This window comes from Miniopterus natalensis, chromosome 12 (genome assembly GCF_054644295.1).
Source record: "Miniopterus natalensis isolate mMinNat1 chromosome 12, mMinNat1.hap1, whole genome shotgun sequence".
In the NCBI taxonomy this organism is placed as follows: Eukaryota; Metazoa; Chordata; class Mammalia; order Chiroptera; family Miniopteridae; genus Miniopterus; species Miniopterus natalensis.
This window is the reverse complement of record NC_142092.1, coordinates 45,128,045-45,142,116: the sequence shown is the minus strand read 5'-3', so window position 1 is coordinate 45,142,116 and position 14,072 is coordinate 45,128,045. Positions and strand designations below refer to the sequence as shown.

Below are 14,072 nucleotides of genomic sequence, written 5' to 3'. Positions count from 1 at the left end.
TTGGCAGAATGATTCCTATGGACATTAGCAGCCATATTGTGTTCTTTCCGTCCTGTGTCCTGTTCATCCAAGCTCCACTCCACACCCCGGGCATCCTGCAAGACGTCACTGTAGTGCCCCTGCCTACATGTAGACCATCAGCTTTGTGGAGGGAAGCTTACGCAGAGGCAGAGGCAGAGCCGATGGATTGTCACCATAAAGCCCACTCTTCGTATCAAGATGTTAACTGGATGGCTTGGGCCACTGGGCTAAATACCCCATGGCGTTTCAGGGTGGGGTGCTGCTGTGGTGCACTGCCACAGAGCCTGTCCCTGCCCTCTGTTTTGGGACCCACAGAATGATTTTTTTTGTCAACATGGAAAGGGTGGAGTAGGGTTGGAAAAATCCCTACGAGATCAGATGTTCCTAAGATTTCCAGTACTTCCTAGGTTTCACTCAGCAGGAAATACCTTTAAAATAAACAACCTATTTGTCTTGTTTTGGTGCCTCAGCCATCAGGAAATGCAAAACCTGTGATGCCTGGCCACCTGGCCCTTCCCATGCCATCTAACAGCTGTGAAGACCCTCCAGCCTGCAGAGCTCTTTAACCATCAGTGTCCTGTGTGTGCCTCAGAGCAGACACGACCTGGGCGGGAGAGATGGCGTCAACCTGCTTAGGTACAAACGTGGCTGGCCTGGTGCGGTTCCTGGGAGGCTGGTGTGCACAGGCGTAGGTTTGCGAAGGAGCTACACCTGTATTTGAACCATGGTTTCTGTCACTTTGTAGCCGGATGACCTGGCACAGATTAGGTAAATTCTCTGAGCCTGCTTCCCTTCTGTAGAACAATCTCACAATTTGGGGAAATTGTATGAGTACAATACAGCATCCAGCTTAGATACATCGTATTTTACCCATGGATTGACTGTCAATCAAAGCAAGAGTTTATGGAAATGAGAGTTTCCACACATTTAGGGAATTATAGTCCCCTATTAAAAGCTGGGGGAAATTTGCTGTATTTCTTTCAAATGACCACAGTAACTTGTTTGAAAAGAACTACAATGTAATACGTAATTAATGTAATTAGAATTATTTATATATCTCCTACTGGTTCTGTTTCTCTGGAGAAATACACCTTGACTAATACACCAATAGACTCCATTCTGGGGAAATGGTTTTGGCAGTTTTTAATGGTTGCCGCAAAATCCTCGCAAGGGGGAAGCCGTTGAAGAGTGGGACACAGCGCAGAGCACGGCTGCTCGGCTCCTGTAGCGTCAGCTTGGCCATGCAGCCCCCGTCCCCTCCCAGCAGGGTCATCAGGAACCACAGGTCTGTCTCCTGTTTTACTGCCTCAATTTCTCCTATCTATAGAAGGAAACACCTACCTGATTAGAAATTATATTCACAATTCAGCTATTTAATGTTCACTTTTAAGAAAAATATCTTTCTGCCCCCCCCCCCCCCACTACCCTCATGCAGGAAGGTAATCCCCGGACCCTTAGTGTCACGCAGCTGTTTATGTGAGGATGTCCTTACGTCACAATGGACAGGTACTCATTTACTCAACACTTGCTAAGCATTAGCGTAGGTCAGGTGCCTGCCTAGACCATGGGGCTATGGATGAGTGGGACCCAGCCCCCGCCCCCAGGCACACAGGTTCATGAAAGAGAGGGCCCATAAACTGGCCGTTGTTGAGCAAGGGTAAGTGCAGGGGTGGATAATGGGCATAATCAGAGCCAAAAAAGTGAAAATGAAGCCAGTGGGGCTTGGCAAGGAGAGGCGGGGGGAAGTGGGCAGTGGGGGAAGAGACAGGAAAGGCCAGGGCCTAGATGAAATGGTGGCTGGGAGACAGTCATTTCCTTCCAGCAGCTCCGGGGAAGGGAAGCTGGACCCAGCCGGTCATGACTGAGCCTGTACCGTCTCCCTCCTCCTCCGGGGCCTGCACTGGCATCCCTGCCTCCTCCCTGTATTTCTGTGCGCCACGTTCCCACCGAAACATGGCCCTGGCTTGGCTCTGCTGTCGCCATGCCTGGAGTCCCATCCCCACATCCAGCCTTGAGAGCACAGCGCCTCGATAGAGACCAGAGCCTGGGCAAGGAGATCCGCGAGTGGGAGAGATCTTCCTCTCCCCTGTCCCAGAGCCAGCCCCGGGGACAAGCCAGGATAGCGCAAGATTTCCTCCCACTCCTCAGAACTGGACGCAATTTAACACATGAATTATTCATTTCTAAAATTTTCCATTTAATATTTTTGGACCATGGTTGAGCGCTGAAAACTGAAACCGTGGAGGGTGTGATCTTTCAATATATAGATTAAAATCTTTAATTCCAGGAAAATCTTGAATTTTAATTTTAAATCTTTTTCTTTTCCATGAATTTGTCCCCTCGCCCCCTTTGGGGATATCCAATTAAATATGTTGTATCGCCTTAGCCCATCTTCTGTGTCTGTCATTCTCTCTCTAAATGATGTTAAGCATTTTTATTGAGAAATAATTTATATACTATAAAATTCACCCATTCAAAGTCTTCAGTTCAGTAGTTCTAAGTATATTCAGAGTTGTGTAACCATCATCACAATCAATTTTAGGGCATTTGTATCACTCCCCAAAAAACCCCCATATGATTAGCAGCCACTCCCCATTCCTGTATCCCCCAGACCTGGGCAACCGCCAGTCTACTTTCTGTCTCTACAGATTTCCCGACCCCATGCATTTCATATAAATGGAGTCACACAATATATGGTCTTTTGTGGATGGCTTCTTTTACTTAGTATAAATTTTCAAGATTTATCATGTCGCAGCATACTTATTTTTATCACTGAATAGTATTCTATTCTACGGCTATTCTGCATTTTGTTTATCCACTCACCGGGTGACGGGCACTGGGGCTGTTTCCACTTCTTGGCTATTATGAATGGTGCTGCCGTGAACATTCCCACACAAGTTTTTGCAAGGACATAGGATTTGTCTTAAATGTACCTACGATTGAATCTCCTGGGTGATACAGCAGCTCTATGCTTAACGTTTTGAGGGATCGCCAAACTGTTTTTCAAAGTCACTTCACCATAGTTTATTCCCACCAGCAACGTGTGATGGCACCAATTTCTCTAAATCCTCACCAATAATCATTATTATCTGTCTTTATTATAGCCATCCTAGGGAAAGTGAAATGGTATCCCACCGTTGCTTAAATTTGCATTTTCCAGATAGCTACTGATGTTGAGCATGTTTTCATGTTTTATTGCCCATTTGTATATCTTCTTTGGAGAAACCTCTATTCAAATCCTTTGCCCATTTTTAAATTGAGTAGTTTGTCTTTTTTATTGGTGAATTGTAAGTATTCTTTGTACATTTTGAATGCAAATCCCTTCTCAGATACATGATCTGCAGGTGTTTTCTCCCATTCTGTGCATTGTCATTTTCACTTTCTTCATAGTGTCCTTTACACTTTAAAGTGCAGAAGTTTTATTTGGATGAAGCCTAATTTATCTATATTCTTTTTGCTTGTGTTTTTGGTATTGTAGCAAAGAAACCCTTGCCTAATCCAGGTCATGAAAGTTTACTCTTATGTTTTCTTCTAGGAGTTTTTTAGTTTTAGCTCTTATATTTAGGCCTAAAACACATTTTAAGTTAATCTGTGTATAGATTAGGGTAGGAGTCCAACTTCACTCTTCTACAAGTGGATATCCATTTGTCCCAACACCATTTATTTAAATGATGATTCTTTTTCCCACTGATTTCTCTTAGGCACCTTGTAAAAATCAGCTGACCATAACTGGATCCTCTCTAAATAATTTTTAACTTTTTCTTTATTTCTATTTCCTGTTCCAAATTTTGCTTTTGTTTGTCACAATAGCTAATCAACATTATGCTTCTTTCAATTTTATCTTCAGTTCTATTATGTTCTTATTTAGATTGACATAAAAGGAGGGGCATTAAATAAACATTCCGCTTGATTAAGTGGGGAGTCAGAGTGAGCACAGGCAAGAGCAAGAATGCATGAAAGCATGGAAGATTGTTTCAGGAAAAAATGAATTGTCCCAGCTTGCTTCAGTAGAGAGAACATCAATGACCTTGTGGTGACATAGAGATATGATTTTTAAATGTTTGGAATGTTTAGAAGCAGATTGTGGATAGTCTTTGTAAGTCTGGTCAAGAAGTTTACATCTTATCCTAGAAGGAATACAGAGCCAAGTTCGAAGACTGGTGATTTGGGTGATTTAGGATAGATTACTACTAATAATAACAATAATAACAGCAACATAAGGGCAAGGAAACCAGGAGGAGGTCATTGTAACAGTCCAAATGAAGTCAGTTAGGCTTCTTATCAGAATCATTGCAAAGAGTTTGGAAAGAATAGAGAAGGTGCTTTTAAAAATCAATTTCAAAGTGAAAGGATGGTTAAGAGTGAAGATGGAGAAGAATGAAGACTGTGACAGCTCCGTCAGACCTGACGATCAAGAACTCACTGTTGCCTTCACGACTTCAATTGCGGTTCATACTGAAGCTTCGATCATGAGGATGTAAAAATAGCAAGTACAGAGGTAGAGGAAGGATGAAGGCGGAGCGTTCCTGGTAAGACCAGAGTCAAGAGGAATTGCATTTTCCCTCCCAGCAGAAGAGATGTTTGTGGAGAAAGGACGTTGCCATTGGGGAACATGATATGGAAGATCAGAGAGTGATGGAGGAAGAGAAGCTGTATCCCCAGTGAAGGGAAAGGAGGAGGGGGAAATATTCCATAAGGATTATGAAGTTAAAATATACTATCCTGGATAGGAGAGAGAGGGTTACCATTAGATGAGCAGAGAGAAGCTGGGTGCAGATGGATGGAGGAGAGGAGACCACCCAAGGAGTCCCTGCGAGATGCCCTTGGTCTTAGTAAAATCAGAATTTACTGTGGGAATCTGTGGGAGTAACAAAAGATGAGTAGAAGTGATGAAGAGCTCTGGTCGCATGAATCCGAAACAGGCTCATTGGCTGTATTTTCATGACTTCTTCAGGAACACTCCTCCATGAGAGGTTGGATTGAAGGGCTAATCTAGGGGTTAGGCATTGGCTTGGCTCAAGCGAAGGGACGAAAGTGAAAAGATGTTAGTGACATTGGCATTCAAGTGGATAAAAGCATCTTTGGCTGCTGATCTGCATTAGCATTCTGAAGCCTGCTCGGTAGTAGTTCAGCAGGAGTTAGCTGGATGGTTCTTTTTCTCTATTTGCAATCACCTGGAGGCTCAGATGGAGCTGGGTGACTCAAGATGGCCTCATTGACATGTCTAGTGGTTGGTGCTGGCTTTCAGCTCCACATGGTCTCCCCAGAAGGCTTCCCAGTGTGTGAAGTAAAGCATCGGTTTGTTGTTCCACTTATGTATGCTTTCATTGACTGATTCTTGTATGTGCCCTGACCTGGGATCAAACCTGCAATTTTGGCATCTTGGATGATGTTCTGACCAACTGAGCTGCCCAGCCAAGGTGCTGCAAAGCTTTTAATTAATTAATTAATTAATTAATTAATGCATTTATGTATTTATTTAACATATATATTTTTTCATTGATTTCAGAGAGAGGAAGGGAGAGGGAGAGAGAGATAGAAACATCAATGATCAGAGTGTCACATGCCCCGGTTGCGGTCTCAATCCCCAGTCAGGGGCGTGCAGGAGGCAGCCAATCAGTGACCCTCTCATCACTGATGCTTCTCTCTCTCCCCCTCTCCTTTCCTCTCTCTGAAATCAATAAAGATATATTAAAAACAACAACAAAGTTCAGAAGTTTTAAAAAGTGTTACCCCCCCATGTATTTTATCTGACTTTTGATCTTTCATTTCACCTTCCCCTATATTGATTTTTTAGGAATTAAAGAAAACAGCTCAGCACAATGTTCCTCAACAGAGACGCTGATCCAAGTAAAGATGACGATGAGACCAATTTTCCCAGGTGTTCGGTATGTCCTTACAATTCTGCAATATTGGAGAATTCTAAAAATTCAAACCATGGAGTACCCAGTGGCACGCCTGGGGGTGGGGCATAGGGAACACAAACATCTCACGTCAGGGACCTGCCCTTCCTTGGCACAGCAAGATGCAGCGCTCCTGTGGGCAGGGAGCCTGAGCGCCGACTTGTCTTCCTGATAATGGTAATGCGTTTGCAAGAGCTAAGATTACCAGCTCAGCCCACTCCCTCTTTGCCGCTCTTGACTAGAATGGAAGGGAAACTGCACTGGGCTAAATGACCCAAGTGTGAGCTCTCACTTTGGCCTCTTTGGCCTTCCAACTTAATGACTTGAGAAACCTCTTAGGAATAATGGGAGTAGTAGGGAGAATGCTCTAGAAAATAAAATTATATTCCTTTAATCCAGGATTTTAGATAGAGAAGGGGGGCTCTGAGGGAACATTTATTGTCCTTTCTGCCAACAACTATTCCCAAACACTCCACAAATGTGACCATTTGCTTTGGTAAAATATTCCAGTTAATCAGGACAAAGACAGCTTCCTCTGCTCTGTATTCCTAAACACACCAAGCCCTTTGGACCCCAGGATGAAGCCTTGCTATCTAGATGATCTGGTTCCCCCTCTTCCTTAAAAGAAATGTAGCCTTACCCAAAACAAACGTTGCCAACCCCCAAAGCTGTCTCTCTCCATGGTAACTCACAGAATTTTAGAGTTGGAAAGAGCTTAAAGACTTTGGAGTCAAAGTCTAACAGGCTCATTTTATAATGCAGGCTTTCAGTGATGTGTCGAAATAATACCTCTTTTGGGGAATGAATTTGAGACTTGTCCATCTGGTCTCTGTTCTGCATTGCCACAATTGACTTGTTAGGCAACAATACCTTCCAAAGATAGATGCTTCTGTTTGCATGGCTACTTGCTATGCTATTTGTTTTAGGGTTTGCGGATCTGCCAGACAATGACCACTCATCAGTCTCATGATTTCCGACTTTTCCCCCACAGATGCCAGAATTATATGCACTTGCTGAGAATTTTAATAAGGAAAGCAAGAAATCGAATCGCCTGAAAGTTCTTGGTATTTCACCAGGTGAATCCCAGAAAATACTTGATGACAACCTGAAAACCGTGTCATTCACCAGCGGAAGTGATTTGAGAGAAGCTCCCCAACCTGTTTTCACGTGGAAGGTGGTTAGAAAAGACGAAGAGAAGCCAGTATCGATGACCGAACTCCTGCACCGCAGCCTACTGACCGGCTCCCTCTCTCAGATAGACAAGCTCTGGAAATCCCAGCAGCGGCTCGCTCGCTATGGGATCCCCCCTCCCTCGCACACTTTCCCTTACGACATCCTCCTCGACGGCACCACGTATTCGGCCACCGCATGGAAGAAGACCTCGCGTCCCAGAAAGTTATCCAAGCTGGGCATTACCCACATCAAGCCAGAAAAGTTTATCTTTGAAGATAGAATTTCCGAATACTTATTAGTTGAACCAGGTACTCGAAACAGATAAGGCCATGTGGGAGAGAAAGGGTGGAAACCTCGCTGGAAAACTTACCTAGATTTCTAGAGCTGAAAGAGTCCAGGGTTGACCCATGGGAATACTGCAGGTCTGATGATCTTGCTACATATCATGGCAGAGGGAAACAGAACAGAAAACCAAACACTCGGGGGCAAATCTAGGCTCCTTCCCCCAAAGGTGTGTGATTTAGACACGGCCCTTGACCTTGCTTTTATACAAGGAGCCAGTTAAACTCAGGCTCTAAAGCACCCATAACTCCTTGTTTCTCATTTCATGAAGTTAGTCAAGTATTTACTGAGTAATGACTTATCTTTCTTAAATATTTTCATTTTTCTTCAATTGAGGGTTTTTTTAGGTTTTATTTTTATGAACCTTTACACTTTCATATTGTTACACCCCTACAAAGAGAAGGAAACTCTCCAGTTCTGATTCTTTAATAAGGAAGTGCCCATAAAAGTCCAAAGACCATACAGAGAAAGTTAATAATATGTAAAACAAATGATGGTAAGTTATCATGAGAAAGGGAGTATTCTTAAGGTCTCCATTTTTCCTATGTAATTTGAGGAAAGTAATATTTTGTCATTCTCTGTAGCTATAAAAAATAGATTAAACTAATGATATAAAATATTTGAGTCTTTCTAAAATAGGTTCTTGACTCAAGATAAAACAGTCTGCACAGCAAGTATTTTGACATCACAATTTTTATTAAAAGTAGTGGGAGAGATAGGAACAAATTTAAAGGAATAGATTGATCACTCTGATCATATGTATGTGGTTCAAGATGCTGGAAGAATCTTTGCTCTCACTCCCTACATTGATATCTTTTTTTAAAAAAAAAATATATGTTTTTATTGATTTCACAGAGAAGAAGGGAGAGAGAGAGAAACATCAATGATGAGAGAGTCATTGATCGGCTGCCTCCTGCATGCCCCCTACGGGGGATCGAGCCAAAACCTGGGCATGTGCCCTGACCGGGAATCAAACTGTGACCTCCTGGCTCCTAGGTCGAGTGTCAACCACTGAGCCAAGCCCTACATTGATATCTTGACACAGATCTAATGCAGGCTTCAAATTCCTTTGACAGAATCATACTTTCTGTGTTTTGGAGCTCAGACAGATTAGAATTTAAGGCAATTGTGGAACGGCCTTAATAATCCACAAAAGTGCACAGGTAAAATCTGGGACCAGAGAGGAAAAAGCAAGGAAAGTGTTGAGGATCAGTAAGAACTGACGAAAAGCCTACTGAAGAAGTGCCGAAGGCTTTAGATGTTTGCTAGGTCCTGAGCATTCATGGCTTTGCCACCCACGGGGGACAAATTGTCCTTCCTAATTCACAGATTGCCTGCTGTCTACCTAACCCCTGGAGGTCTTGCATGTGCCCTCCCAGACTCTGACTCAGTCTCTTTTCTGCCTCCATGACCTCATTTTTATTTCTATTTTTTGGAGATCCTAAAGATAGAATTTATGAGACATATCCTGTCTATTCAAGGAATATGCATGAAGCCAGGTAGGAATCCATATGAGAAATACCCAGTGATTCCTTAGGTTTAATTGATATTACAACATTTTATCTTTTACTGTCCTATATTGCCCAGTGTTACTATCATTTTATCAGCCAGCTAGTCCCTGAAGTGTTCTTAGTCCAGGAAAACTTTAGGACTCCTGGTATATCAGAAAATAGTGTAGGTCAGATCTTTACTAGCTTCAAGCACTAGAAGTGGAGGAGGCAGTAGGGCTGCCAGTTTTCTTCCCCTTGCTTAGGACTAACTTCTTGCTTAGGCTAAAATCTTGTAGGTTAGGAATGTGTTTGACCAAAAATAATGGAAAAACAAAATAGGGGCTATTTTTCCTATAGGATTAGAAGTCTGGAGGTGGGCAGACAAAGGTGGAAACAGTGTGTTGATGTCGTTGAGGGTCCAGGCTCCACTATCTTTTCCTGTGTGGCTTTTGCCTGAACAGATATATAAAGACTTTCTACCAGGTAGACCCCGGGACACCCAGGCCCGCCCCATGTATGGAGGCTTGATTGGGGCAGGGGCAGCGCCTGGCCCTTAGGTGACCCGCTCGAATACCACCAAACAGGGAGGAGGATATACTCACCCATGAGGAACAGACCTGCCTGTTCGCTGTACCTACTATTATTCTTTTTATGCTCCTTAAACTCCTCTTGGCTCTTCGGCCTCTGGTTTTACTTTCAAGCCCCTGCTTTAGGCCTTGCTTTTTCTTTCTTTCTTTCTTTTTCTTTTCTGGGTTTAAAATAGGCTGTTGCTCATTGGCTTCTTGAAGAAATTGCAACTACTAATGACACTCCACACTGGTAGGTCCTGAAAGAGGAGGGAAAACAGCCAAATTCTAACTAAGCCACTGTCCTTTTACACTCAGGGCTTACAGCATCTAGGAAGAAATGTCATTAGTGATGTATATACTACTGATAAATCTTCCTCCTTGTTTTCACCAATCATTAGGATTCCCCCTCCCCCCTCCCCTCTCCGCCTCCCCCATTGACCTCAGTGCTCTCTCCATTTGCAGATGCTTAGTTTCCAAGCACCACATGAGACACTTTCTCTACCTGCAATGGCCCTGCAGGGTCCTCTCCAGTCCAGTTAGCCAGACCCACCCAATATTCTATTTGGAGGAGGACTTTAAATGAGACGGACACCAGAGGTTCCCCCTTAGTTTATAAAGATTCAGATAAGGCTTTCTACCAGAAAGAGGAGACTCAAATTAAGGGTTTATTCTATCATGAAACACCTCTGAATCACTGAAGGTTAAATGACACCACCATGTGATTCTTTGAACATCTGATTCTTTTCAGAAAAACAATTTATGGATCTAAGGGATCTAGAATGGAAATATTATAAGGGGATCACGAAGTGGGCACGCAAAACTTCAGATTCATATGCAAAAATAAAGTACAACAGTGAGAAGAGGTTTGTAGAGAGCAAGGAGATGCCTGGTTCTATTTCCCCCTCTCTAGTTCGTAGGTCTTTGGTCATTTATCCTCTAATTGATTATCCACAAAATGTGCCATCTACTTCTGAAGTGGAATATGTAGTTTATGAAAATATTTTGCATGTAGATTTTGGTTCTGAGAATATTGAAATTACAAACAAAAAGTAAAGCAGCAGAGGCACCATGGAACATGGGAACTGAGACTATATGATACGCACTTAAGGCCTAAAATTAAACCACTAATATGGAGTAAAAGATCCAAGTTAACTTTCTAGGGTGTGTGTGAAGGAGGGCACACAAGCAAGAATAGCTCTTTAAAAACTTTAAGCACATGAAAAAGTCCACTGTCATAGAAATAGTTGGTAAATTCAACAAATGGAAGAATTGACACCTGAGGATATAGAGATCAATCTGAGAACTTAAAGATAACATGTTAACAGCTCAAAGACACAAGGAAGGAAGCAGCACCTGAAACAAGAATGGGAATATTTGAAAAAGAACAAATTGGAAACCTTGAAAGTGAAAAGTGTACATTGAAAATAAAATATTAATAATAAGTTACTTCAATAAATTATCTCAGTGTTATACTGGGTCTATCTGAAGAGAGAAAGGATTAATGAGTTGGAAGATGGCACTGAGAAAGAAGTTTCCAGATCACAACACAGTGAGATAAAGGAGGAAATTATGAAAGAAGGTAAGGGTCATGTAGCCTCAAATTGTTCATCCACAAAGTGTAACTTTTTCTTCTTCAATGGAATATGTAATTTATGAAAATATTTTGGATGTAGATTTTGCTTTTAAGATTACTGAATTTACACACAAAAAGTAAAGTAGGGTAGAATAAGTTCAGAAATAGAGCCAATGGAAGCTGCAGAAGGAAATGAGAATAGAGGAAAGATGATGCTTGAAAATGCAATGACTGATAATTTTCCAGAAATGAAGAACCACATGGGAACTTAAATTGAAAAATCTCACTGAATGATTAGCAAGAAAATAAATCTATACCTAGAAATGCAGCAGCAGAACTGCAGATCCTTAAACAAAAAGCAAAAATATAATCTACAAACGAGAGAAGATGGATGACATAGGAACATGACCAAACAGTGGTGGAACTCTCCCTAACAATATATGTCAGAAGGTGATGGTGTCATATACTCAAAACGCTGAGGGAAACAGCTGTCAATCTGGAATACACTAGCCAAACCCTCTTTAAAGAGTAAGGTAAAATAAATGCATTTTTTTCTTTATTTTTTTCCCCTCAATCCAGTCCCTGCCCCCCGCCCCCTCCCTCTGGCCATCACCACACTGTTGTCTGTGTCCATGGGCTCTGCATATATGTTCTTTGGCTAATCTCTTTGACCCTGTTTTAGTGATTATAAGACTGAGTACTGGATTCAGATGATGACAGCCGGGTGCCTTTTATAAAGTTCCCCACCAACCTTTCATCTAATGGTTTCCATCCATAGATGAAAATGGTAGGCACTCTCTTTGAGGCTCCTAGTGATCCCTACCTCCTGGTAGATACACCCTTGTGTAATCCCCTCCCCTGAGTCTAGCTGGACTTATGACTTACTTTCATGAAAAGAATGCAGCAGCGGTGATAGGCTGTTACTTCAAGATTAAGTTACAAAAAAACTGCATTCTGTCTTTTACTTCCATTAAAAGCCAAAGATTGTCAATCTGTATAAAAAAATGTCAATGATATGCTGCTTATAAGAGACATGAGCTTAGTATAGTAATGCGAAAAGGTTGACGGGGCAAAGATGGAAAAAGACGTATCCTCTAAACATTAACTAAAAGAAAGTTGGTATAGTTATACTACTATCAGACAAAGCCAACTTTAAGAAAAGATGCACCATTAGAGAGAGGATTACTTATTAATCATAAAAGTTTTATTCATCCAGAAGACATAATTGTCTACTCCTAAGTCCCAGGGTGAATACTCACAGCCCAATTTGAACTTTTTCTTTTTCCAGAGAGAGGAAGGAAGAGGGAGAGAGAGAGACAGAAACATCAATGATGAGAGAGGCATTGATTGGCTGCCTCCTACTGGGGATCGAGCCCAAAACCCTGGTACGTGCCCTGACAGGAAGTCAAACCCAGACCTCCCAGTTCCTAGGTCGACGCTCAACCACTGAGCCATGCCAGCTGGGCTACAGTTGGCTTTTAATATTATTTTGTATTGGTTTCAGGTGTACTGCATAGTGGTTAGACAATCATATACTTTACGAAGTGTTCCCCCCGATATTTTCGGTACCTACCTGGCACTACACAGTTATCGCAATATTATTGATTATATTCCCTGTGCTGTACTTTATATCTCATGACTATTTTGTAACTACCAATTAGTACTTGTTAATCTCTTTACCTTTAACACGGAATCTTCCAAACCCCCTTCCCTCTGGCAACCACCAGTCCACTCTGTGTCTATGAGTCTGTTTCTATTTTGTTTATGTTGCAAAACACTTCTTGGCCTAATGAATACTCAATGATTGTTTGTGGAATGAATAAATGAATGAATAAAATAATCCTAGATATTTATTGAACTAATGAGAGCATCTCTATGGAATTATACCTTTTCTCTTCACTACACAACACATTTTCTCTCTTCACAGTCATTTTCCCAGAAATTTGCCAGAGGAGATTAAATTTCTGCAGCTATTGAAGTGCCCCCGGAGAGTTCCAATTGTGGCTGCTAACCTCATCATGGCAGATACAATGGCTCATGTGTTGAATTATTTTGGAAAGTAAAAATTTTAAAATCAATCCCTGAATAATCAAAGTGCTTCACTATTGAAAGTGGGACCCGTGAACTCAATTCTATTCAGGGTCGTAACAGATGAGTTTTCTTTGTTCTAGACCTTGGGTAAGATTCTCTCTCTTCAAGGGTTCTTGGTCATTGCCAGCACTTTACCTTTTCCCACTTACGATAAATTGCCTCCAAATTTAATGCATCATGAAACTGAGAATCTGTTGTGCCAATTTTGCATCTAATTTTCCTCTAATTTGTATCTGTTTCCAGAATGGTAATAAAATTAACCTAAATCATATTTTTAAAAAATAAGATTGGGGGCTGCAGATACACATGGAGTTTCATTAGAGTATGTAACATAATTAGGATTATGAGATAATTAGAATGTAACCTGCAAAATCACCACGGGGAAAATTAATGCTTGAGTGATACAATCGGATGATGGTAAGAAACATACTAGTTTTGAATTTGTGTGGCTTCCTATTAAGAAATGATGTTTAAGGGGGAAATGGCAATTTCCCCAATTAAAAAGCAACTGCTGGGGTCTCTTACCAGGTCCAAAAACAAAACAAATGCTCTAATTATCATCATGTCTGAAATTAGAGATTAGATGTTGTGATCTTAAGGAAGGGAATTATTTATCGTCACCGGAGGCATGGGGTGATAATAAACCAGACCTTTTGGTGACACTAATTAAAGCATTTGAAATACACACGGGTCAAAGGCAGAAAGGGAAAAAGGAAGGCAACAGCAACCTATTGTGCTGCACTAAGCCTGGAGGCTTTAAAAACACAGAACATCCTTATACAGTGGGTTTTACACTTATGATGTAATTTTTTTTTAGACTCCTCCCAACTACCCCCTCCCGCCCCCCATGACCAGGCTCTTATTGATCCCTGTCTGACAGCCTGCCTTCTTTTGATGTACCTTTAATGGG

General features: G+C 41.7%; 1 protein-coding gene across 1 annotated transcript; it reads left to right on the top strand.

The window, feature by feature from the left end:
* Positions 1-5,843: 5,843 nt before the first annotated feature.
* Positions 5,844-10,551, top strand: C12H9orf153 (chromosome 12 C9orf153 homolog). Its single transcript, XM_016222789.2, has 3 exons — positions 5,844-5,909; positions 6,916-7,405; positions 10,247-10,551. Exons 1-3 carry the CDS (start codon positions 5,844-5,846, stop codon positions 10,549-10,551), a joined length of 861 nt encoding a protein of 286 aa, XP_016078275.2.
* Positions 10,552-14,072: the final 3,521 nt, after the last annotated feature.